The sequence below is a fragment of the Pterocles gutturalis genome, unplaced genomic scaffold (genome assembly GCF_000699245.1).
Source record: "Pterocles gutturalis isolate BGI_N339 unplaced genomic scaffold, ASM69924v1 scaffold3154, whole genome shotgun sequence".
Taxonomy (NCBI): Eukaryota; Metazoa; Chordata; class Aves; order Pterocliformes; family Pteroclidae; genus Pterocles; species Pterocles gutturalis.
In genome coordinates this window covers 155707-182762 of record NW_010130433.1, presented here as the reverse complement: position 1 = coordinate 182762, position 27056 = coordinate 155707, and the positions used below count along the sequence as shown (strand labels likewise).

At 36.1% G+C, this 27056-nt stretch overlaps 1 protein-coding gene across 1 annotated transcript in view; it reads left to right on the top strand.

Moving 5' to 3' along the window:
- CNTN5 (contactin 5) overlaps positions 1-27056 on the top strand; it is a 186763-nt gene that overhangs the window by 37037 nt on the left and 122670 nt on the right. Inside the window, exons 4-7 of the mRNA XM_010080210.1 lie at positions 13809-13990; positions 21636-21772; positions 23713-23842; positions 26012-26162. Of these exons, the coding sequence (XP_010078512.1) occupies positions 13809-13990; positions 21636-21772; positions 23713-23842; positions 26012-26162 (600 nt within the window). The remainder of the gene's footprint in view (positions 1-13808; positions 13991-21635; positions 21773-23712; positions 23843-26011; positions 26163-27056) is intronic.

Here is a 27056-nt window from a genome sequence, read left to right as displayed (position 1 = left end):
GAATTCCGGCAAAATATTTTAATTGTATCTGTTTAGAACATCCAGATACTCTCAGGTAGCTGGTCAATAGAAAGTATGCATAAAAAATTACAGAGGAATTCTGGCAAAATACTTTAATTGTATCTATTTAAGCCCAGTGAAGTTGAAGGAGAGGCAGGACACAGCCAAACCAGTCCAAACAAAATGTGGGGGACCATTGCCCACATACAGGAGCCACTAGACAGCACAGCCAAACCAGTCCAAACAAAATGTGGGAGACCATTGCCCACATACAGGGAGCCATTAGACAGTGACAGCGGCTTTTGCAAATTCATTCCCCACATAAATGTAAGCAGTAGTTGAGAAAGCAGACGTGAGGGGAGAACTTCTGTAGGGGGAAACAGAAGTTTTGTGTTTTATATAGTAAACATAAGGAAAGAGGTATGTGAGAGTACAGAAAAGTAATAAATGGATAAATTCTCTGAAATGCTGAAATAAAAGAGCAAAACAGCTGTTCTGTAGAGGCTGGTGGATCCAGGCTCTCTCCTGTCAGCACCACTAACCAACTTTCTGCCAGGTCAATTGCAAAACAGCTGTTCTGTAGAGGCTGGTGGCTCCAGGCTCTCTCCTGTAAGCACCGCTAACCAACTCTCTGCCAGGTCAATAGCTGGCAACAAGGTCTTTCAGATTCTTGGCTATGGCTGAAGCAGTAACCAACATGTTAGTTTCTGTGTTCCTCATATTGCCAGAATGAAATTGCAGTTGCTGACAGATTACAAGTAAACTGTCACTTTCCAGTGAAGAGGAGGTATGCCACATATCGTCCTTCGCAGCCATCACTGACAGGCAAGAAACACAGCTACTGAGACCTTCCCTCATCAGCACCTTGGCATTTAGTAAACTCTCTCAAAAAGTCAGTCATTATTCAAACAGCAACACGAGGAAGGCAAAGGTTGCCAAGAAAAGCTTCAATTAGCTTATTTTCACATTCATGTTTGGTGTTATCCTTTAATAAACAAAAAACCCAAACCACCTGAAGCCATCAAGGAATATAAGGTTATCTAACAAGTTGACCCCGTTTGCTGCTGTTGTAATGGGCAGCTATTTTTACCATGCACTTTCCTTATCTCCCTTTTGCAGCCATTAATGCTCAATCAAATCAACTGAGCTGAAATTACTTTCAACCTGATATGGTAATAATTACATGAATGACATTTCAGGCCTCGTTTGAAACCTGGAGGCTGAGGTGGGAGGTAGAAATGCATCAGATTTCCTATTCATTTTCATTGTTTTCATTTTTTGTCCCCATCTCTTATTCCTGATAGCTTGTAAAGATCTTTTCTTGTTACACTGCTATGGGTTCCCATTACCAAACTGGATCAGCAACTAATTTGTTCCTTCTTTATTTAGCATTTTGAGATGGGGTGTTTTGAATTCTTATTGTAAATAATACAGAAGTCATTACAGTCTCAAAACCAATGTGCTGCTGTTTTTTCTCATGCTTTAATTTAGCTGTCTGAAACTCTCACTCTTCTCTCTCCACTGTAATTGTGAGAATGACAGACGTTCCAGTGAGATTTCCTGAAGTAGGCATTTGGCCAACATTCGAGTCTAGTCTTTAGTTACAGATTAATGGTTTATTAATAGTGTTTATTTAGAATTGCCAGTCACTATGGCTGTAGGAATTAAATAAATTAGAGTCGTGCAGCTTTTGTCTCCAAAATAAAATCAAATGTCTTTATTGCTTGACAGACGTAAATTCTCTGAGAAGGATTTTATTCTGACCCAAGCATTATGTAGCTAGTCCAGTTACAAGTGAAAACATTATGTTACTGATGCCACTTAAAAATTGACTTTGTTGCTGCTAAAGAATGCTAAAGGAATGAAATATCTCAAAATAGTGTTATTTGTATTAGATAATCCTGATTATAATGAGCATCAGTCATTGGCTAAGAAATCACTGCATATATCCATGATTTACTGCTGAGGTATTACAGGAGACATGACAGAAAGAGGAGTCAAACAAAATTTACTGTATTATATATCAGAGTGTGCATTTTGTAATTAGTGATGTATTGTGATTTGTGCTGGATATTTATGCTGGACCACTTCTGTTGAAGGTCGTTTTTAGAGCCATATTCACTGTCCATCTGCACAACTTGTGTTCAATTACATCTATGTTTCATATATATCTGTATATGTAGCATACAGATATGTTTTCTGGCTCCCATATAATTATGTCATTTTTATTAGGAACACTTGTTTTTGTTTGTATCCCAACAAGACAGAAGATCATATTTCTTTTTAAAGATTACTTAAAAAACCCACTGGCAATAACAAAGTAGTAAAGTCTCCTACTTTTTTAAACTTTTCATAAGAACAGAACTACATCCTTTTAATTTACATAATTGCTAAATCCTGATTAAGATTTACATTAAGCATTGTTAAAATAACAAAATAATAGTTTAAAAATGAAAAAAATCTGCATTAAAACTTGTATGCTGTATTAAAAGCAGTATGTTAATATTTGCTTTTGAGTAATACAATTTTCACTGCTTCTATCTTCTGTTATTCAGAAAGACAAGCTAATTTTTGGTAAAACAAATAAATTAGTTTATTGGTAATGAGGTGGTTGGTTGTAGTCCAGATAATCCTGATTTTCTAACAAGTCCATCATTTCAATATTAGAACTTAATTTTTTATGTAAAACAAGAAGACAGATCACGACCTTGTTGTTTGGGTAAGTTCTGGTGAAGAAGCCATAATTTTCCTAGGTGACACTCTTGCACAAATCACAGCATTCCTGGCTTTTCCTGCTCCAGAAATGCAATTTCTTGGGCATCGCCTTCTGTGACAACAGGTTGCCATTTCCCATTTTCTCTCAAGTATTACTGACTTTGTTTCCGAGAACATCTGGAGACAACTGTTTAATTACTCTATTTCTTTTTTTCGTGTACTTTTTTAGAAGGAAGAATTCTGATTTCTTCATTTAGATCTCCAATTAAAAGACATTAAAGTAATGGTGCTGATAGGTAAACAGACTTAAGTTCTGTCCCTGTGATATGATATGTTCATTAAAGACGCTCTTTCAGTAACTGCCATCCAAGCATTCTTTAACAGTTCCTAAATCTGGGGTATAGTTATCTCCTAAGGGATTTTAATACTATCATTTTAACATGGGACTTAAAGCAGGTGTAGATGGAAATATTTTTAAAAGCTTCAAAATTAACAAATTTTCATAGGTGGAACAATGGTGTAGGAATGGTTTGTCTAAGCTTGCATTAAAAGCTGTAAGTTACAACCCTTCTCAATGAGCATAGACCCTTGCCCTCAGAGGAAAGCAAGAAATAGGAAGTGTCAGAAGTGTATTGCTTTTTTTTTTGTTTCCTGGCATATAACTCTAGGGTGTTGAGGGTTTTTTTCCCCTTTCAATTATCTGTAGACTGCTAAAAGGATTGTTTTGCTAAAAGAATTAAGGTTTATGCATCCTTTTTTTACTATGGTTATTTTTTAACCACTTAGATCAACACAGGGATTTTAACCAAAGTAATCAATAGAGAACAGTGCTGACAGACAATTTTTCTTACAACCACTATGCTTGTTTTTCTGTATTTTTGAGAGACTGTTTTATGATTGTGCTATTTCTGTACAATAGGAACATGTACACAGTATATCAATATTCGTTCTAAATGCTAGCTTACTTCACTTTAGTAACATCAAGACTAGGTTTTTATTGTGAAATATTCTTAGCTAAAGATAAGAATAAAATAGAGATATTGACTCCCTTTTATTACTGAATTATGATTATGATAGAAGGATTGTTCATGCTGTTATATTTAATATTGCTTTAATAATTCTATTGTAAACTTTGTTTTGAAGAGATTTATAGCTCAGTCATAAACATTCATCCCATTTGTAATATGGCTTGTAAGAACTCAGCTGATAGCTCATTTTTAAATCGTAGCTTTCTAAATGAAATAAAATAAATAAAAATAAGCTGAAGTTACATACATTTAAGTCACAAAAGTGAATGAAATTTAGTGACTTTTGTAATCTAGGAAATCTTCTAAAACTTTTTCTTGAAACAAAGAACTCTAAATCGATTCTGATTAATAAATATCCAAAGTTTAAAATCCATGGCACATAGAATTTTATTTCATCTCCTTGACCTGATTTTCTTTTCACAGACTTTCCTAATTGTTCTTCAAGCTGTTATTAAAAATTCTATTATTTATTTTATGTCACTATCATTGTTTTAATTGCAGACTATTTACATGTAGAGAGAGCTTACTGAAGATCTCTCAGTACGCAGAAACAAAAGCAAAAACATTTTAGAGAATGAATATGTTATCTAAGCCATGGTAATGGCTAAAAAGAAGGCTTCTACATACTGCAAATCTTTTTGCAGGTGTAATAGACTTTGCAAGTCCACATGTTAAAAGGATATTTCTGTGAGGTCTGGAACAATGTAAAGAGGAAGAGCAGAAAAGAAGGAAGGTTAAAGTAACCCAAGAAGTACATCTTTTCTCAGAGGTTTTATAGTACCTGGTTCCTTTCTTTTCTTCATCTGAACTTTAGCTATATGTGATTTTTGCCAGGAGCACTAAATTTAAAAAAAATAATTCTATAATGAGTCACAAATACAGGTTACACACTTCTCTGACTAACACATGCAGTTATCCATCTGGTCCCTAAACATAGGTGAACAGAAATTTCGAGCATTGCACCATATTTTTCTTAACCACAAAGGACAAAATTTAATCCTCTCTCCTCTTCAAATTTGTAAAGCATGGCTTTTCCTTTCAGTCCACCAGTTAAAACTATGCCCCAGGTCTTCCATATCTTTATCCCTGAATTTTATCCTTTTATTGGCTGATCTTGACAAATCCAATATTACTTATTTTATACTGGTCCAGAATGTTTCAGAACGGGTATTCATGTGCTGCCTGTAGACAGCAAGATTCTTCCTGGTTTCAGAACTGACAGGAGGCATCTCCTGCTATATGCTGTCAAGAGAAGCAGACAAGAGCTTCCCATAACCTGACCTCTTCTCAGCAGTAGAGTCAAAAAAGGTCTCATGGGAATTTCTAATCTGAGATCAAATTATTTTCTGCCATAAATCTCCTTAATATAAATCCATGAATCCACCTCTCACTCCAGCCCTGGTGTTATGCTAAAGAGTAGCAGACCTAATGCACTGATCACAGTTTAAAGCAAACTTAAAGTTAACCTTTGTTAACTGCACTATACTGCATCCCAGAGACATTGAGATGAGTGAAAGGGTCAAGGTGGCAAGCAGAAGCTGAGTATTATTGGGTATAAACATGGGAATATAATATGAGTATAAAATTATACTAACATCTGTGATATAAAACAGGCTTCACTGTTTTTAGGGTCAAGTATGACAGTTCTGTTGGCCATTCCTTGGGATATGTCAGCAGATCTTTACAGTGTGGGGGTAGCCAATATAGCTCATGGAATGGCCATTCAGCCCCAGCAGCTGGTCCTTGCTAAGCATTGTCTTTTGGAAATGATTAAACCTCCTTGTGCTTTTCCATGAACCCAAAACAGTTCCTGCCTCTTCCCATAATAACGGTGACACACAGAAACACTCCTGATATTGCAGATAACTTGATTCTGTACTCAGGGCATTCAGACCACATTAACAGCCCTCGTTTCCACTGAATCCTGTGACAGCAGCACATACATTGTTATCCCATACACAGGAACTGCTGGTGAAAACAAAATATGAAGAGACATGATGAATCACTGCATTGATAAATGAAGGTTGGAGGTTTGAGGAATTCCAACAAGATTTAATATACAATTTGCAGGCAAAGAGGAAGCTAATTTTGACTTGTCTTTTAAATGTATTATGGTACTCACAATTTAATGACATGCCAATATCCCAGGCTTGCATTAAATGGAGGAAATAATTCTAGATGCTATACATCCAATTCCTTGTTGGAACTAAGGATTCAAATATTCAGTGTTTTTCCTAAACACAGGAGAATTGCCCTGGGAACAAGGAGTGCTAGCATCTTCTCATCATCAAGTACTAAGCAAATTCACAATTAAGAAGTCCACAGGTAGTGTTTTGCCTTTACCCTCAAAAACAATTTTTATAATGATATTCTATTTTTCATCTACAGGTCACAGAGACATAAAATCTCTGTTTTCTCTTTTTTAAAACAGGGAAACCATGGCATAGGGCATTTGAATAGAATGATTGGCCCAAAATCAAGCTGCAGGATAGAGACAAAAACTGATATAGAAATACATGTTTCTAAGTCCCATAGACCAAAATCAAGCTGCAGGATAGAGACAAAACCTGATACATAAATACATGTTTCTAAGTCCCATAGGATGAAAAACTGTGTTCACTCACGCCTCTTCACACCACTTCTCATTTTTAGGAAAAAGATTTTGTTAACTCTATCAGATGCTAAACCTGGAAGCTGTGGAAGTTACTCTTAAAGTTCACAGAAAACAAAACAATCCCACAAGGGAAATGAACACTCTCAATAGAACAGCATTTGCCAGTGTTATTAAGTGGGGATGTCCTTTCCCCTGGGGACAAACTTGTGATGAGAGAAATGAACCTTTTTAAACCTGTGAACATGGCATCTTCAAACTGAGTTTGTTTATACAAGACAGGAATAGATCCAGGATTTTTTTTTTCCTTTGATAGCACATATTGTTTATGTCAAATAAATCTTTCTAAGACTTTCATTAATCTGAAGTTCACTTTTAGCTCATGCACAATAAGGATTTATGTTATAAGGTGCTAGAACAGGATTGGATTGTGTTCCTGTTTTTCAGGCTCAATTGATTTCTGCTTTGTTTCAAGTGGATTTGTTCTTGCATAGACCTTATAAGGCTGTTACAAATATTGTGACCATTTGTAGCAATGTAATAAAGATTATTTTGTAAATCTCAAATAGCACTCCCTGGGCTCATTCTGCCTCACTCTGACTAAATGCTTCATACTTATATCTAAAAATTTAAAGTTAACTGATTTTACCATATGGCATAGAGAAAAAACACACCAAACTGCAAGTCCTTGACAGTAGAATGTCATTCTTGAAGAAGCAATACCAATGTTTTCCCTTTCTCTCTCATGACCATCAAAGAAAACTTGTAAATACTACTAAAAACTTTGTTCTGTAGTTTACACAGGTTTGGTTTAGGTTTTTTAGATGGAGGAGTATTTTTTTTTTCATTCCAAAATTACTATCCAGAAGCACCTATGTAGGCTTTCTCTCTATATCAGAGGTTAAGAGGATCAGAAGGAACCAAATTCTGGTAATTGTTGATAGAAGATTCCCAGAGTTACCATTGTGGTATTTCTCTCCAGGATATCCCACAAAGACATGAATGCATGTAATACTGTGCAGTTCAAGACCCTTAAACGCAGCATTTCCAGAATCACCATGCACACTGTCTTCATACTCTGTAGCTGATCAGCATTTTCAAATCCGTCTTGTGCACCCCAGACACACTGGATTCACACATGGTGCTCATTTGCATCATGACTGGCAGTAGACCTATTGTTTCTGTAAGTCCTGGGCTCATTGTAACTAGTCCTCTGGAACTGACTTATACACGTATACTGGTCATAGCTGTACAGAAGAGCTAGAAAATCCTAGATTAATGTGCCAGCTACAGAAATTCTACCTGGAAAAAATTTGGAACAGAGAAAAATGACATGAGAGAGAGTCCAGTTATAAGATAGCTTTACGTAGGGCAAGTAACCACAGTGCTACTGTGGTGCTGTGGTTCTGAGAATCCATACGAACACCAGCTAAAAACATGTCACCTCCTCAGGCAAATTTTCTGCTTTAAAGCATCTGTTTCATCTAACTTAAACCTGTGGATTTTTCATGTATTATCCCCTATACTAACACAGCAGATGTCATAGATGTTTTTTGCTCAAGTTGCTTTGGATTCTCTTCTCAACAGCCTTTGATCAAGTCACAGGTTGGTGACAATTTACCTGTTGTTATGTCTTTAACACTTTTTAGAGGAATGTCCACTTCCTTCAGAGTGTCCCCAGCCAGCAAGCTGAGATAGGGTGTGACCCAGCGACTAGAAAAAAAAAGGGTCACTTGGATGGCTAAGGAAAAAAACACAGCTCACTTCTGTCCTTATTTAACAGTTGTAGCAACTCAACACTTCCTCCATCCCACAATATAACATCTCCTATAGTATGATGGCAAAAATATAACATGGAATTTTGCAATGATGTGGCCAACACTGAATTCACAGGAGATGTTCAGCTCTTTTCTATTAAATTTTTCATCATCTAGCTGTGTTGTTATGATTTCATTAAGAGTAAATACCATTATCTAACTTTTAAATGGAGAGACAAAAAAGGTTGCAGAATAGTTTTTCCCCTTTACTCACTACTTGTGAAACCAATACTTCGCCTATTGTGGATTTTCTGTTCTCTTGTTTGATTACACCTTAATCAGATGACTCTTGTGTTCTGATTTGAATTTAAGAATTTGAAAAGATCTTTGAAATCACCACAAGTGTCAGTTATGTTATCCAACTTTAACTATCGAACAATTAAGGATCAAGTTTTAGCTAATAGTTCAGGCTCTGATCTATCAGTAGAGAAAAGCCTCTGGAGTATAATTCACTATGAATAATCATTATCCATAGCGCTGTTTTAGCTGCTAGAGATGCTCTAACATATTATGACTTAAAGTGTGAAGAAAATTATATGGAACCAGATGTGCAGCCAAGCAGGCACACTGTACCATAAAGAACAAGCCAGCGCCAGCGGTGGTGAAAAAGCACATCCACATTAGTACATGACACTGGTACATGTATCAGACCTTTTTACTACAGTCCTGGATGTGTGTTGACATGCCTTGCAGATCTGGACTTGTTTCTGCACACAGGCTTCAAACTCATCACCATTTTCTTCCCTTCTATTTCTATTCTTAAATCACCAGTACTCACAGCTGCTGTATTTCATGACTACTAACTATCTTTTAATGACCAAATAAAAGGAAAAGTTATTATCTTCTAAATCTCTGCATCTGACCAGAGAAGTTTTATATGGGACATTCTAAATGTAGAATTGTCTGAATGGTTGATGGGAATTTCTGGAAAGTATCTGATGGACAGAATTTCATGATACTCCTCTACACTTTAATCCTACATAGTTATCCTGTAGTAATTAGAAGATATTTAACACAGCTGCAAGGCTGGAGGGCATAAGGAGAAAGGTGTTTTTCTAGTCTCAAATGCACAGGCATGCAGAGGTTTTCAAGATATATTAGGATGTGAACCTGTGGGTTTGAAGGCACAACTCAGAAGAGTGATGAATGGTAAAAAAGAAATAGTGTGTAGAGGAATTGAAATTATGTTAGATGGTAAAATATTTCAAAAGAGCACATCAATTTGTACTAAGCAAAAACAGAAAAAGTAACCTATGAATTCTTAAAGATATTGCTGAAAAACTGAGAGCTCAGATCCATGGAAAAGGTATTTTAAAAATCAGACATTACTCTCACTTCCACCTCACTCCTTTCCTGAAAAAAACATATGCATTATAGATCTAATTAAATTATTTTTCAGATGAAATGACAAAAAAAAGAAAAAAAGAGTAAAATTGTTTCCAATAGTTTTTTCAAAACATTTTTATTTCCAAAGAAACTTGTGAAGAATTCCCAACAAATTCAATAGTGCATAATATATGGCTGAAAAATTACTCTTATAATCTCTTCTAGATGTAATATAAAACTATAACTCAAATTTTCTTCACATTCAAAGTGAACAAACCCACAATAATGTCTCTCACAGTCACCAGTGACCTCTAAGAACTTTAATTTTAGCTCAGATGAATGAGAAATTTAATTATGGTATTTCTGAAATCAAGTAGAATGTTTTTCTCAGCGGTGTTAAGACTTACCAGTAGTGTTCAACAGATTATTTCCAAAAGTAAGGAGAAATCTTAGCTTTGAACTCAGCTGAAATTTGAATAAAGCTACTCATAGGAGTTGAATGTGAACAGGGTTATAATAAACATGGAAACTATATTCCCATAGATATCTGTTAAGACCAACATAAAAATGGATTTCAATGATTATAAAATTTAACAGTTATGCATATTACATTAAACTCATATTAATGTTAGAGACACTTCTGCTGTTGCTGTGTTTTTTAAAAAACTGTGTATCATTTGTAGAGAATATGTGTGTATATTAGTTAGATTTTATGGTGGATTTGGTGAGTTTTCTAGAACAGTCACACAATTTTATTCTTTCACATCCTCACTCAGATATATTTCATTCTCACACAAGTCACAGAGGAGAAATAGGTATAGATATATTTTTATTTCAGATGTAAAATTCATACCTCACTTGTAAGTTATGCAAGGAAAATAAGAAGCTTCATTAAACAGAATTACAAGTTGTCTGCAAAAAGTGATTTGCAGTTTGGGAGTACTTCCCTTTGAAATCATTAAATCTACACAGCTAAAGTAATTTTATCTCCTTGAAAAACTCCACTTACTACCTCATATTGATGAAGAAAAAAGTGAGGTTTTTAAAATATGTTTCCTAATGACCCAGAGAACAACAGGTTTCCTCTCTATTTACCATGCTATACACTGTAGCTTACACAAAAGAAAATTTTAAAAAAATAGTTAAATGCAATTTAAAGGAAATACTCTAAATACATGAATTTCAGAATAATCTCATAGCAGCTAAATGAGACCATTTTCATGGTTTATAATGTCTTCATTTTTTCTCAGAAATACACATTACAAAAAAATTCCACTTATCGGTTCTATTCACCATAACCATTTTTCTTCCATGACAATGGAGCAAAAGCATTTTTGTCACTGATTTTACTGGAAGTAGGGCTGAAGGGCAAATAAGAAACAATGGGGAACAAGTATGGCACCCTCATGGTGCCACATAAAGTGCACGTGCACAGCTATCTCATTCCCACAACAGCAGCTGCAGAACAGTATTGCACTGTACCAGCACAAAGCTGGAGAAAAGACAGGGAGCACTCTTTACCAGGAAATGTAATGATAGGATGAGGGGTAATGGTTTTAAGCAGAGAGAGGGTAGATTTAGATTAGATATTGGGGAAAATTTTTTACTGTGAGGGTGGTGAGGCACAGGCACAGGTTGCCCAGAGAAGCTGTGGATGCCCCATCCCTGGAGGTGTTCAAGGCCAGGCTGGATGAGGCTTTGAGCAACCTGGGCTAGTGGAGGGTGTCCCTGCCCATGGCAGGGGGGTTGGAACTAGATGATCTTTAAGGTCCCTTCCACCCCAAACTGTTCTATGATTATGTGATACTTTGGAGCTGTGTTGTGATCAGTAATGGTTAATGAAACACTTGCCCTGATGTGGCACCTGTTTTGCAGCCAACAGTCATAACATAATCATATTTCATGTAGAAAGAGGACAAGTATATAAGGAGTTTCCACCTAAAGCTGAACCCAAAACAAGAGACTTGCAAAATCTCTAGAAAGTCCCTCAAGAAAAAGTATAAATTTGAATATGAAAGTGAAGTGTGCAATTAGAAATAAAATACAAGAGCTAATAAATGGAAAAAAAAAAGAAACTAATATTGTTATCTGTACTACTTCTAATATGTACAAACAGCTATCAAAGTATAGCTAATCAAAATATATAGCTGAAAAATGAATATCATTAAGTGGTAGGGCTTCAGAGAGTTTTGTTAGTGCATCAGAGACAAATATCCTATTTAATCTTTGTGTTTAAAATTTAACAGGTATAAGTACTTGTATCAGACTAAAATGGAAGTTCTTTTAATCTTCTAATTGAAAAGTATGTAAAATAGCTTCTATCAGGAAGCAAACTTTATAAATTAGACCCATACAAGCTTCACAGAAGAGTCCTCAAACCAGATATATAGGACATCAAACTTTGAAATCAGTCATCAAGTAAGTAATTTAAGAATAATAGCGAGCAACCTATCAAGCTTCTATGGTGACACAGTAGAGGGAAAAAAAAGAGATCATATGATACACACTCACCATATGATCCACAACCATCTATAAAAAGAAAAAAGGTATACATGATTGGAGTGCTGAAGAAAAAAGAGATCAGTCTGTTTTGTTTACTAAGGAAAAAAGGTGATTTGATTTCCATACATGTATTTCTTCCATGGGGGACAGTGATAAAGGACCATTTTGCAAGAATAGAGATGTATTGAAGAGACTATGCCTCAGAGATTAATCCACACACCCTCAAAATAAAGTCTTTCATCAGGTTAAGTAGTCAGTGCAGCACACTGATAAGGGAAACAATGATTGTCTCTTTCTGATATATGCAAATAAATAGTGCATACCATTCCATATGAGACTATACGTTGGCCAAGAAACAAACATTGTGAAGGTAAATATGTTAGTAAGCTCAATGAAAACTCAATTATTTGTGACATTCAGGAGATAAGAGCAGAGAAAACTTCTGATATCCAACTACAAGTCTGGGAATTTTCTGAATGTCTGTAAAGTACTGGAATTTGGAGCACCTTGTCTGGACATTTGAGTACCACTGCACTGACTCACAGCCTGATTTTAACTGTCTGAAGCGTATATAAAGCTTTTACCCATGAGTGGTTACTATGTCTGTATTTGTTGTGTCTCAAAGTGGACATCCTGAAATACTGAGGGAAAGGTGTTTTTTTAATGTGACTTCATATAGCTAGGGCAAGTGAAATTTAGCAAATGATGGCAGAAATTAATAGAAGCTTTGAATCTGAGTCTGTGCTATGAAGTACTTTCCCCATCTAAACTGCCACAAGATCCAACTGTGTTTTTAATTAGGCTCAGACTTGAAAGAAATTTTAAAAATACAAAATATTTTTTGAAAAAGTGTGAGCAATTACAACATTTACAATGTAACAATTACATTTTCTTTATGATGTCCTCCAAGCTTCTTTTGGAATACCTGAAGCAGTCTAGTTTTCGGCTCACAATCAAACAATTTATAACTACAGTTCTTTTTTTTATATTTTTTTTCTTTTCTTCCCCCTTAGGTATCCACTGCCATATTCAGACAAATGTGTGTCTGTACAAAAAAGCCCAATGCATGCACAACAATTGATGAGTGCTTGGGCTAAAAAAGAAAAATTGAATGACTGCAAACACTACCTAATCCATTTCTTCCCTCAGTATGAACGTAAATGGCACAGTTTCCACATAGACCTCTGCGGAATAGCAAGATACAGGGAAAACCCTTCCACTCCCTTGAGGAGGCATGCAATGCCTGTGAGGCAGACGCAGTAGTGCCATTAATACATACTTGTTATACAACCAGTTTTGTCACTTAAAGAACATTGCAACAGAAAAGGTCTCCAAAACTTTGATCAACTTAATTTACCCCAGACACAAGGGCAGTGAAATCCCCCACCTAGAAGGACCTATCACTTACTGATCTCCTGAACTGCAGTTTCATTACAGGAAAATTGGGAAGTCTTGGAATTTGCTAAATTCTTCCAAGTTTCGAAGTCTTTATTTTCTTTCACCTATTGAGTGAAGGTGTTCAGGAGTAAAGCACAGAGTGCTAAAGAAGCTCTAGAGAGAGCATTTCAAGTGATTTACTTGATCTCAGTGAAAACTTGGCCTCCCTTGTGGATGAAAGAGACACATTCCATGTACCAAACCATTTTTTAAGGATTCCCTACAGAAAGCGAGGTATATCTAGCATTATATGAACCTTAATTGTGGTTATGTTTTATTGTTACTTAGATTAAGTGTTTAAACTACCAGATAACAGAATCTGTATTCTCAATAGTGGAAGAGTGTTAACAGTAATTTTGCTAAATATTTCAGCCCTGTTCCAACAATCTCTTGGAGGAAAGTTAATGGTCATAATCCAAGTAAAGCCCGCCTGAGAAAATCCCAAGCTGTGCTTGAAATACCTAACGTGCAACTAGAGGATGCAGGGATGTATGAATGTAAGGCTGAAAACTCTCGTGGAAGAAATGTCTTCAGAGGACAACTACAAGTGTACAGTAAGTGCACTCAGTATTATCCAGCAATGCTTTGCCCACACTTAAGGCTTTAACCATATATGAAAGATGCTGAGGTCCAGTAGAAATGAAAAATCTTTATTCTCAAATACAATTAATATTGAATTAAGCTATTTATTTTTATTTCTTAGTAATGCATTAAAGTCTGAATGATAAATAAAGTTAACTCCTTCAAAGAACTGGCTTAAATACAACTTCAGGTTTGATGTTTGTGGGGTTTTTGAGGTCCTTTTAAAGGGTATTGTTATAATTTTTAAAGTCTTTTTTTTTCTCTTCTTGTGATACATAACAATGACATGCAATCTACGCGTGATGTATCTGTCAGAAAAAAATATTAGAAATGTCTTAGGATCTTTACCACAGTTTTATTAATGTTTCATCCTTGCTATGCCTGGGTGCTGAGTTTTGTTGAATTCGTTGTACAACAATCAGAGCTGGAGAAGGGCTTTTGTTTTTGTAAAAAATTCTCAACTTAGGCATGCACGACTTCTGAATGTTTGAATTTTCAGAAAGTGCTGAACATTTTCTCCTAAGGATGAGTCTTTCAAAAAGTTTTTTGAGTGAACATAAAAAAAATTAAATCATGCACCACATTGAAAAGAAAAAACACAACCTGAAATTAAAAATATTCAGTAAAAATAATGAATTCTCTATAATATTGCTGTTGAATCCTAGAGACCAGAAACAAAAGCTTATAGAAGACACTCCCTGTATACTTACAAGTCAAAGTTTTCTGTATATTGAATGTATGTTTGAGTCCCACCTCCTTTTATCAATTAGAATGACATCACTTGCTGTCATTCCATGAATTCCTACAACCTTAAACATCTACCAGGAAAGGTCTACTGCAGGAGATCATACAACAAATCATTCAGACTCTGAATTGCTTTCTGTCTTCAAATATTGCAGCCAGTCGAATTCCAACTGCTGCAGTTTAGACAGTTCCTCAGGCTACTAGATAACTTTAAGAAGGAGTCTCTCCTGTTAACCAATTTTCTTTCTCTTTTCTTGATTTAAGGCCGTGGTTCCTAATGCTTTCGCCCCATTACTAACTACACTCAGTTCTCTCTCTTTGTTAGCACTTTTATCAAATAACCACAGACTGGCGTCATATATTTAGTTTATTTTCCATGTATGTCCATATTTGCAGGTCCATAATCAATTTTACTGACTCCTTCAGCTTTCCAATGTCCTTATCTTAGCTCCCTTGTCTTTGGTATCAGCATATCTCTGGATGATGCTTCTCTGCTTGCTTTTTGTTCTCATCTATCTAGAGCAAAAGGCAGGCTTTTGTCTTCAATTTTTTTAGTATATGCTGGAAAAAACATGTGGTGGCAAAGGTAATACTTTGCATCCTTTTTTCTGGACATGCCATCCATACTGCAGCCTGCACGGCACCTTCTGCAGCCTGAGGTCTGCACTGCGGCCTCTCCCTTCAGCAGCTCCGTCTGGGTGGAGGCATTGGCCACCGCTGGGGCAGATGGTGCAGCCCCCCCCCCAGCTGGAGCTGCAGCCTTCGCTCTGAGACAGGTGCCCACCATCCTGCCCTGAGGGTCAGGCAGGATGAGTGTCCTTCACCTGTGCAGATGGTCACAGAGTGGTGCCCTGTTGCTGGCTTAGTGTGCACTTCAAGTTTCCCACTCACCCTGCCCTTGAAGAGGTGCCCTCCCCTGTGAACCGCCGCACACACTGCTGCACCAGGCCCTGGCTGATGCCCCTCGCCCTGTTTGCCCGTCCTGGTCCCTGCTGCTCCCCAGGGCTGCCTTTGGTGGCAGTGGGGGGTGGCTGCCATTACTCCTGGCCCTGCCCACACCATGTGAGCTGCCCTCATGAGAGCTGCTGGCTCCTGGGGAGTCTCTGTGCTCCCCTGGGTTTTCCCTGGCTCAGGAAACCCCCCTGTACCTGTGATCCCCCGGTTCACTGTGGGATGCATCTGCACCAGAGCTGATCGCCTCTGTGAGTGCGCCTCTGCATCTTCATGCCTCCTGCTATGCCAATAGCCCAGAGATATTTCTTTGCTAGTACAAATTTTTACTGTCAATTACTTCCATTAAAATATAGCAGCTCTTGCTAGGGACCTGGGGGCTAGGGGCATTTACCAGCATACCTGGTCTTTTTCAACAACATTTCTTAAAATGTCCGAAATTCAAAAAAAAGAATTAATTTGAGTTACAAGGTGTACCCCGGTTCCTACACTTACTAGCTGTTTTCTGTAGCTGTGAAACTACTAGATGCCAAAGCAACTTATAACGGAGTTATAATTATTTCTGCCTTCCTCTTTCAGAGTTAAAGGAATATAAAAGGTGCTCTTCAAGAGAGAAACTAAGATAATGGAAAATTAGGGTGTTTTTTTTTCATCAAAAGCACCCTGCAGACCTGTGGCATAAAATCACAGCAAACATGATGCTGTGTTCTGCACAACTCTGCCTCTCTCATTAGCTTGGACAGATTTTTCGTTTGAGCAGAAATAAAGATGGTACTCAAAACTAGGAGTCCATCAAAAATATTTTCTACATCAGTTTTATTCTACTCTGTCCAGTAAAAAATATTATTTTTTGTTCTCCACCGTTGTAAAAATTATATTTTTTACAGTCACTGCCTTTATGGATAGCGCACAATTTGTGTTAATTGGCATTTTTTTTTGCAACAATATTAGAGGAACTTCTTTAACATTGTAGAAAGTCTTTCCACTTTTTTTTTTCCCTTGATTAACAGGTATGTGAGACTAATGTAATATTAAGTTTCTCTTAAGTCTATTATTGTAATTTAGATTATCTTACAGATCAGTCAAAACCACATCTGAGTCATGGTTTCACCTATCTGCATTAGCAGGGAGCCAGGTCAGAGCAGGTAACAGAGAGCTTCTGGATGGAGGAAACCAGCAGTGACCTGCAGAACAACAGAACAAGAAGCACAAACCATTACTAGCCCCCAAGTGCTTTTTCTTGGCCTTGAGATGAAATACACCCCAGTGAGCCTCTCGCAGCCTTCACTGCTCCTGAAGACAGCATTAATGTCTCATTGGTCTGCAGACCCTGACAACCCTTTCCAGAGGCGTAAGAGGGTTTGGGTAAGAAGGTTCTTAGCAGTGCAAAATTTAGCCAAATATTACTTTACAAAATTCTCAGCTTCCTTCACTGACAGCTGATATGGCAGGATTTAGGGGCATTACTTGAAACAGCATTTCCTGCTGTACCTCTTATTCATAACAACAGTCAACATGAATTATTTAACTTTAAGCTCATTATCTTTTCACTGACAACTTATTCCTCCAGGAGACAGCGATTATTTTGGCTCAGAAATTCAGATGTAGGCCATCATTCCTTACCAGGGGTTTCCTGTAAAATTTCAGAGCAGGCTGTAAGACCAGCTGTGTCATACCGCAGTCTCACAATTTGCATATCTCTGTAGGAACTCGCTTGCTGTCTGTTTGAATCTTCTTCATTTTGTCAGTTGCATCTGATCTGGGTCACCACAGAGTGTTTTGGAGGAAGCCCAGGACACCCAGTCTGCCCGCCTGGTCAAATTTAATCACAAACTAGTGATTTTTCATTTCTTACCTGGTGCTGCAATCCAATGATTTTCTGATGCAGCTGACGCTTTGGATGCTGTTCAAAAAATGGTATTTCAGATGCTGACAATTTCAGATTGTTTCAATCTCAGCCCTTAGTGGAAATTCAGCTGTAGAAGTGGCAAGGGCATTAAAAATAAAATTCTGATAATGCAAGACATCCTGATATGCACTGCAACCTATTTTGAGAGGCATCATTTTTCACCAAGTGATCTGCTCATCCTGTAAGTTTCTATAAATTTTATTCAAGTTCAAAATGATTAACAGAAGAGAGCACAAAAAAAAAAAAAAAAAAAAAATTGGATGGAGAAATTGATCATTAACCTCTTGTGATCACAGTTCCTCCACAAATCCTGACTAGCACCATTTTTCCCAATGGTAAGCGCTGGTTTGTGTAATTACTGCTCCTCTCTTACTCTGAAGCTCTTGGGTTTGCTGCTGTTACGTACTCACTAGTGTCAGTTCAGCAGAGGATTGTAGTGCGAACCAGACCACAAACCCACTTTTCCTTTGGCTAGATCAGTTCCCTGATCCTGCTAACAGCACTGACCCATGAGCAGCACTGCTGCCACAGCAGGAGGGAGTTTTGCTGTAACACCAGAGTGGAACAGGCAGCTGAGGGCAGGAATATTCTGTAAGGCAGTGTAATGGACCATCCTGGTTTTAAAAAACATTTTAATAACGTCCTTATATAAACTGTATGGAAGAAAATACACTGCTGTCACTACAGGTTAGCCCCAGATATATGTAGTAAAACTGGGTAGAGAGGAAGAGATTTTTGTGGTCAGAATTGCAGCTTCAGTTGAAATTTGCTATCTTATCTTTCTTGCTGTGATAGCTGCCTATTATTCTCCTACTGTAAACTTCTCAGTTGGCCTCATGTCCAGAAAATGAACTTTACTCACCCCAAACTCTGTTCTCATTCACATTTTAAGGTAATATCCAAAGTAATTTGTCCATGCAAAATATTGTCTTTTATTTCCTTTCAGTCAAAAAGTTGCTTAATAATTTGAGAAAGTAGGCTGTTTTCTGCAACTGAGTTTCGTTTTGCATGGAGGGTATAAAATCTGGCCTGTAAGCTTGCAGATTTACTGCCAAGTTGTGTTTGTAAAACATTCTGACATCCTTGAATAAGCAGGTGCAGAAATGCAGCATAAAATAAATCAAGGATTGGATGGTGATTTTAAACTCTCAGGAGCACTGTATAAAACTATGGCACCATATCCATGAAGACTACTGAATAATAAGACATCCTTCTGTTCTTGCATTCACCCCAAAACACTTCACTGGACAGATAAAAACCAGGCAAACACTATTTTTCCCAAGGTGAATGTTGCATTTATAAAAAGAAAAAAGAACCTGTTACTTTTGAAATCTGTTTAAACGCTTCTTAGAAATTATATTTTCTAATTAAAATTAAGTGCAATTATGGAATGAAATTTTCTTTTCCCACATGTATATCAGAATGATGTTAACACATTTCTGTTAAAAAAAAAATAACACATGGAGTCAGAGGTTGTACATCTAGTTAAACATTTCACTTTTAAAATTATTGACATGGTTTAAGAACAAGTGTTATGATACTATGGAGAGTGACTCTTCTAATGAGCAGAGAGGGAAATCTGTGGCAAAGTAAGGAGTACGAAGAGAGAGGAAAGGAAGCCAAAAAGTGATGAAATTATTTATCTCAGTCATGCATTTATCTCTGCTGCTGCTGCATCTACCTGTTGCTTTGCTGTCTTGTTCTCTAAGGGGTGGGAATCTGAGTCATTACTTTGGCTGATGGCAAGTTCAACAGCTTGAACATCATGAATCAAAAGGCCATTTAGGCTATGAGGAGAAAATTTAGGTTAGGAATACCCCAACCAATGAAAAAAGGTTGTTAATACCAATTGATCACACCACTGTGATTTGCAAGTTTGTGGTTACAGAGGAAAACTCGTGCCATGACTATCAAGACAGCCACAGAGAGAGGGCAGGGACTGGCAGTTGTGTACTGAGGAGAACACCTCGGCAGCCATGCCTGGGGAGGGAATTTTTTTGTCAGTGTAAACAGGTGCACACTCTAATTCTGAATGCTCTGGTTCATAATAAGATCAAATCCAACACAGAAAAATGAGACAAGATATGCTTTGGGTCATACAGTAGAATTTTCAGAAAAGCAAAATAATGAAAAGAATGAAAGATGAATAGAACAGTTTAGTATCTCTTTGAAACTGCATGATTTTATGGCACCACCGGCTAACTTTTATGAATTTTTAGCTACACATTTAACTCACATCATCCAAAATTGTATTAGCTTACTCATTTTCAAAGGAAACAATTGCTTCTCAGCATGCTGCCTTTGTGCATACTGAAACACTCAAAATGACAACAGCATCAACTATACAATGCAATCAAATTACATTTTTTTAGGACAATTAGTAGACAACAAGTGAGCAGGGACTGCCACAAACTGTTTCTGAGGATTTAATGGGACCCTTTGATACAACTTAAGAATCAAGTGATTCAGCGCAGCGGAGCACATATGGAGCATGTCATGTGTTGCCTTGACTGCAATAAGTAGAATAAGAACGCAGATGTTTTTGGTCTTGGGTTTGGAAGTGAGGTTGGGTCAATCTTATTTCTGTTTTCCTTTACTAAAAGAAGAATGAGTGATTCTTTTTCTGATATGTTTCCAGCTTCTGACAACTGTCTGGTCAGAAAGTCTGAAGCAGGCTATTCTCTGCTTAGAAATGACAGACACCTCATTCACTTTCTTTGTCATCCATGCACAAGATGTAAGCTAGAAGCAGTTAGTCACCTGTCACGCCTTTTCATATCTTTTCACGTCTTTGATTGGTGACCTGTCAAACTCCAGCTAGATTCAAAGATTTATTTTTAAACTCAGTTCCCCATGTTTAAGTATGTTATCAATTATCTGACGTTTGAAGAAGAGGCATTGTGATAGGTCTGGACATATCAAGCAGAAGAATTTTGCATTCCTTTAGCAACCAAGGCCTTTTAGTTACTTATTCTCTACTATTTGGAAAAAAAAAAAAAAAAAGAAAACACCCCGCCCAAAAAACAAAACCCAAACAACTAAACCCCAAAACATTTAATATCATTAAATTAATTAATTTAATTGACCATCCTCTTTGCTACACAAATTCATGTGACTACACTATGAAAACTCAAAATCAGGCTTTTAAGTATGCCTTTTTTATTTCTGCATAGGGATGTTCAGTTCCTCACTGAGTCAAACAAATTTTTCCATATTATAAGATGCTATATATAGCTATCCGAATGACTACTGAGACCTGCTTTTCTGCAAAAAAAAATATTCCCTGCTTTTTTAACAGTTTATTACATTAAATTTAAGTACTAATGATCACATATAAACCTAACAACTGTCTACCTTTAAAAAAAGACTGTTTTAACATTGACTTGCTACGTAATTTATGTTCCTGAAGAATACTGGAAATCTTGTGTGTTCTGTGCTTAAAAACATTAAAAGCATTTTCTCCCTTGAAATATGAACTAAACCTGAGACACTCTAACAAAAAATATGTGCAAATACCTTTCCAAATGCCCAGTCATTCCTAGCTGAATAAATCGTGATTTCCTAGTAAATGGAGAAAACGATATGAAAAAGTCTATGATGATTGACCTCTGTACCAAAATTTAAATAGCTTAGGTCTTGAAATGTTATTAAATATTCTATTGTGACTACCAAGAAAATATTACTAAATTCAGTAATAATGAATGTCTTAATACGTAGTACTGTAATTTAGTCCATTGGATTTTATTAAATCAGGCAGATTCCTATTCCTGGTCATGATACTGCTCACTGCTTGGCACCATTGAAACATTTCCTTTAAAGTTACGAAGTTTTGTTAATTTTACTACTTTCTTTTTTAGTTTTGCTTGTTTGTTTAAATGTGCTTATTTCAGATAGTAAACTAAGCATTGCAAAGGTCATAATTTAAGCTCTTTAATTTATTAGGTCTTTGTCTATCAGCTAGAGACTTACCAGATTATACACTTTGTACTTAGCATGGTATTTTTTTCTTGCAGCCTACCCCCACTGGGTGGAGAAACTTAATGATACTCAGTTAGACAGTGGAGATCAGCTCCGATGGGAATGTAAAGCCACTGGAAAGCCAAGACCCACGTATCGTTGGCTGAAGAATGGAGTTCCTCTCTGGCCACAGGTACATTAGATGAGAAGTCACCAGTATGTTGCATGTTTCTCCTTTCATTCAGATAAAGTCAGTTAGAAAAAGCACTGAAAAGTACTTAATAAATAAGTTTTTTCTGTTAGTTTCTTAAGTGTTAGAATACAGACATTTGATGCATGTCCCCTCTGAACTATCTCAGGCAATGTAAAATTATATTCATCAGTAATTCTCTGTAGTTCAGAAATATTTCGGAGATGGGACCTTCTGAGCTGTGTCTGCAACAGCATATGCCATTGTACTATAGTGTCCATCTAAGCAATCTCCAGCATGGTTTTGTTTTGGTTTGTTTCTTTTTTTTTTTTTTTTTAGGTAGTGGTATTATGCTATTTGTCTCTGGTTTTTTTTTTTTTTTTCTGCATAAAAAGATAATAAAACTCAGAGAAGTGGTGTATTTCCTGAGTCATACGCCTTCATGTTTCCCCCCAATGTTATGTAATGTCATTTACTACATTTTATTTGTACATAATCATACTCTTCAAAACATGAGCAGGCTAATGTAATAGGCAAAATGGATACTATATTTTCATCAGTTTTCAACTCTATTAATTCTCTCCAAATAACAAAACTCACTATCAAGACCATTAAAATGCTTCATGCAAGACTCCTAGGATGTAAAGTCCTCAACTACCATCACCTGATAAACTTCAGAATTAGGTCTAGATAAAACTGTCTTTCTTTTAAAAGACCACTCATGTCATGGCCTGCATGAAAGCAGCCCACATCATGTGGGTTCTGCCTAGCACATTTCCAGTTTTATAGTCTCAAATTATTTGGAGTAAAGAAAAGTTTCGTAGATTTATTTCATGCATTTTTCCAGGTTAAAACACAGCTGTTCAATTCTCGGAGAAAAGGCCTCCATTTGTAAATGAATTCACAGAAAGGATTTATGAATATAAAAGATGTCTTTCTTCCCAGTGAATGTTGCTTCTATCTGTGAACATCATCCAATTATGCAAACAATGAGGAAGGAAACATAAACACAGTTTACTTTTGAAGCTGTGAGACATTGAAATAAGTTTATATGCCTTTACTTTATTCATTTCTGCCTTTTTAGATGGCGATATTCGTCCTGAAATTCAAGCAATTTATACATCTGTATTTTTTTGGTTTTCTGATTTTCCAAACCATTAGTTGCACCAGGCTCTGAAACTTCAAATTAATTTTCAGTTTAAACAGGAGCCTTACAACAGAGAGAAGTTTTTTCACAGATTCCTCTGCATTCCCAAACACTCTGTTCTTTGTCAATTTTTAATTAAACATACAAGAACTGTAATAATGAAACTTAGAGATGTTTTATAGCAATTCAAATTATTCATAATAGGGCCCCATGAACTACACATTTCCATAAACAGCTATTAATGTCCCTTCTCTTACAGCCATGGTAATTATTTTCTACTAGTGGACCTTTCAAATAAGAAATTTGCAGTAATGATGAAGGCAATTAGATCCTTTCACTCTTACTAAGGCAAACAATCTTTTATATCTACTTTTATGAAAATAGTACCATAACTGAAACCAAACATTTGCTAGAAATGTGAAGATCATCAGATATGTTATACCCGCAACTGACTTCTTGCCTCACAAAAGTTCCCAGGATGAATTGCTTTTAAAAATCAGGTAAGGGTAATAGCAGACAAACAAGCAAACAGACAAAAGCAAGCCTTGGAGGTAGTGAACTTGCAGTGAAAAATATTTACCTTTAAAAAATTTTGGAGCTTTTTCTGCCCTCTCCTGTGTGTTTTATTCTTGTCATCCTTTATATAACAAGAAAAAAGTAAGTCCAAGGAAATGTGTTGCTCAGTATTATTTTAGGTTAATACTGTCTTTTGTCCCTTTGACTTAAGCTAGTAGCACAGCAAATTTCCAGTTCCTGTTTGCTTTTAAATATTATATTTTTTTTTATTCCGTTACAGAGCAGGATTGAGATGGTTAATGGTGTTCTGATGATCCACAGTGTAAATGTCTCAGATGCTGGAATGTATCAGTGCTTAGCAGAAAATAAGTATGGCACCATTTATGCCAGTGCTGAGCTGAAGATTTTAGGTGAGTATTATTTAAAAAGAGCAGACTGTTCCTTTTTTTCCTTTTGATAATTAGATTTGGTTTTGGTCTCTTATGATAAGGAACGGCTTCTGCCAGTCTAAACTTAGCAGAGCAAATAAAAATAGGATCCTTTTTTTCTTGTTATTTATGTGTGAGTGGGTCCTTTGTTGCCCGAGATAGCATAGGTCCTTCTGTTAAATGAAAATTTTATTTCATAAATTACTGACTCAGTTATATTTTGTGACTATTACTCATACAAGGCTATTTCAGTTCAAATACATGGAAAAATATTATTTTACACCTTTAAAAATAAGCACAAGAGAAGTTACTTAGAGACGGTAAATATATTTTAGTCTCTGTTAAAATTAAATAATAATTTATACCAAGGTCATTATTCAAAGGTAATTAAGGATGATCTTAGTTTTAAAGGTGTAAAAATTTACCACAAAATTACCAGAACTGACTGAATACTGGAAATGAGCTAATATCATCCCACAGTAAAGCAAATGCACTATATAGTGTTACATGGAAATATAATAATAAATACGTTATTCAAAAGTTGAAGTGGAGAGTTAATGAAGAAGAACTTGAAGTCTGTTTTTCCAACAGTCTAGTGTTCCTTAAAGCAAACTGTGGTAACACACAATGGGACAATAGTGATAAGAGCACTTCCACGGGGTTAAGTGAGGCAGACTTGTAAGATCTCATGATCTCTATATTAGAGTATGGTATAGCTGGAAGACAGGTGTCTGTCAAAGTTATTCAATGGCCATATCAGACATCAGAGGTCTCTGCACTGCTCAAACCTTGCAAACTTCAAATTCTGCACCTGGGAATCACTCTTGCAAACTCCCACTCAAATGAACACTGAAGCTGAAGTTACTACTACATTTGAGCTAAGATTTCGTTCTTCTGAAGAATAACATATCATCCACTACATTTCTATTATTTCCTAGCTGGCCAACATTAGAATTTCACTGATAACTCTTTGAAATATTTCTGTCTAGCCATAAATTGAGTCAGTGGCTGCTCTGTTTCCATCACTTTCCTTTGTCATTTTGTGATTCAGCCAGCAAACAGATCCCTGTTGGTTACAATATTCTCTTGCTCTGTTTTTTATATCTATTATAAAATAAGTATACCTATTATATCAGGTGGTTGTACAATTTCTTTGACGTTCTCTAACATTGGAAATGGCCATTATATGCTGCTGCAGTAAAATCAGCCTTTCATTTTGTCACTTGTGAAATTGTACCCCTGTTAAATTTTAACCATAATGGTGCATTAAAGAAGCGGTTGTGTTTAATTTTCTGGATTATTAAAGGGAAAAGAACAGAATAAATTGTCCTTATAAATAGCTATGGTATGAAAATTGCCTAAAATAATAGTAGGAACTTCCTAGATATTTGAGGCAATGGAGTGTAACATGTTTCTATATGTGTAGCTGAGATAGTTGCAGGGGTGGGGTTTGGTTTTGCAAAACTAGTTTACGAAAAACGCAAACAAATTAGATTACTTGAGAACAACTGTCCTTTCTTGGTGTGAAGTTACAGTAATTAGTGTCATTTTGTGACACATTTTTTACCTTAACTCATGTACTGCAATCAGTGGGATTTCTTGAAAAGTGAAGTACTAAGACCAAGACATGGTTAAATGTCTTCCATTAAATTCACAGTATTCAGAAAAATATAAAAAAGGAAACCAATAATTTTTTTTCTAAGAGTAATACTTTTTGTAACAATTAACTCTAGATAGTGCATTTTGAATAGTTGTGTTTAATTTTTTTTTTTATTTTGAACTAGTTACTTCTACCAAGTTATCTATGAAACAAAACAAAAAAAAAAAATGGAAGAGATGTAGCTAAATCAACCACAGAATTTAATTTCTAAAGCTGATGGATTTCACAAGCAATCTTAATTTTGTATGTTAATGTGAAGGACATCTCACTAATTCATAACTGGAATAAATTATAGACCTGCCATCTAGTTTTGGCTGCTGATTTAAAATATTTAGTAAAATTCCATCTAATCTGAGGTATAACAATTTCCAAGGCAAAGCCAGAGATTCTATCCCCAAAACCAAATCTATCATTCTGATCTTCTATTAGAATGTACTGAAACAGGAAGCTGTGATTTTTCTCTGTAGAGTTAACGTACTTCTTTTTAACAGCTTCAGCTCCCACTTTCCCACTAAATCAAATGAGGAAAACAATAATTATTACCAAGGGCCAAGAAGTTGTCATTGAGTGCAAGCCACAGGCCTCTCCAAAGCCAACTATCACTTGGAAGAAAGGAGACAAAGCGTTAAGGGAGAGTAAGAGGTCAGAAGCCTGTTCGGTAAACTAAATATTGTGTTTGCATGTTTGATTCTGTGATATGATAACATACAGCAAGTGATGAGAACATGCATATGTTAGCATGAGTATGGCATAATTACCTTGTCAAGCTGATTTGTCTGACAGCAGTGACTTTATTGTTTCTACAATATTGAAATGAAGAATCTTACAATTGTCCGGAGATGCAGACACATGAAAATAAGTTGTTATTATTTGGTGTTTTTTCTCTATTTTCTGTTACTTGTTTCAAAAATGCTTCAGTTACCACTGTAGAGATACTACAAATTTGGTGTGTGAGACTATCAAAAGCACAGAGTCTGAAATAGCCAGGACCACATAAAATATCAAATGTGCTTATTCATTTGGAATAATTTTAATAAGGCAGATTTGCAACTTCATTACAATGGAAGTCTGTCTAAGAATAGCTTTTAAGTGATTCAGAAAAGGAAAATATTATTCCATTATAGGATTTAATTATACAAGTCATTTCTGTACACAGCAGCACATCTGTTTAAGAGAATATGTTTGATTAAATAAGTTCTGTCCAGCTCTGTACATTAAACATAGTTTAAGTACTGCAGGTTAAATGCCAGCTGTAATTACACTTTACAAAATTGCATACCTGTGCACTAGAATAGTTTTGCCACCCTGCACATGATCTTTAAGTACAGAGAGTAATCTTATCTTCTTTCTGGTAATGCATGTGAACAAACCACTTAAACTGACTTGTATGGCATTAGTCAAAAAGATAAAAACAAGGCCTTTTTGCTCGTCTATGCAATACTGACAAAAGCAGTAAAGCACATCTGTCCTCATTAGCTGCAAAAGCCATTTCATTCAGGTGAGTTTTATTTTTACCTCATGCCATTTGTTTTGTTC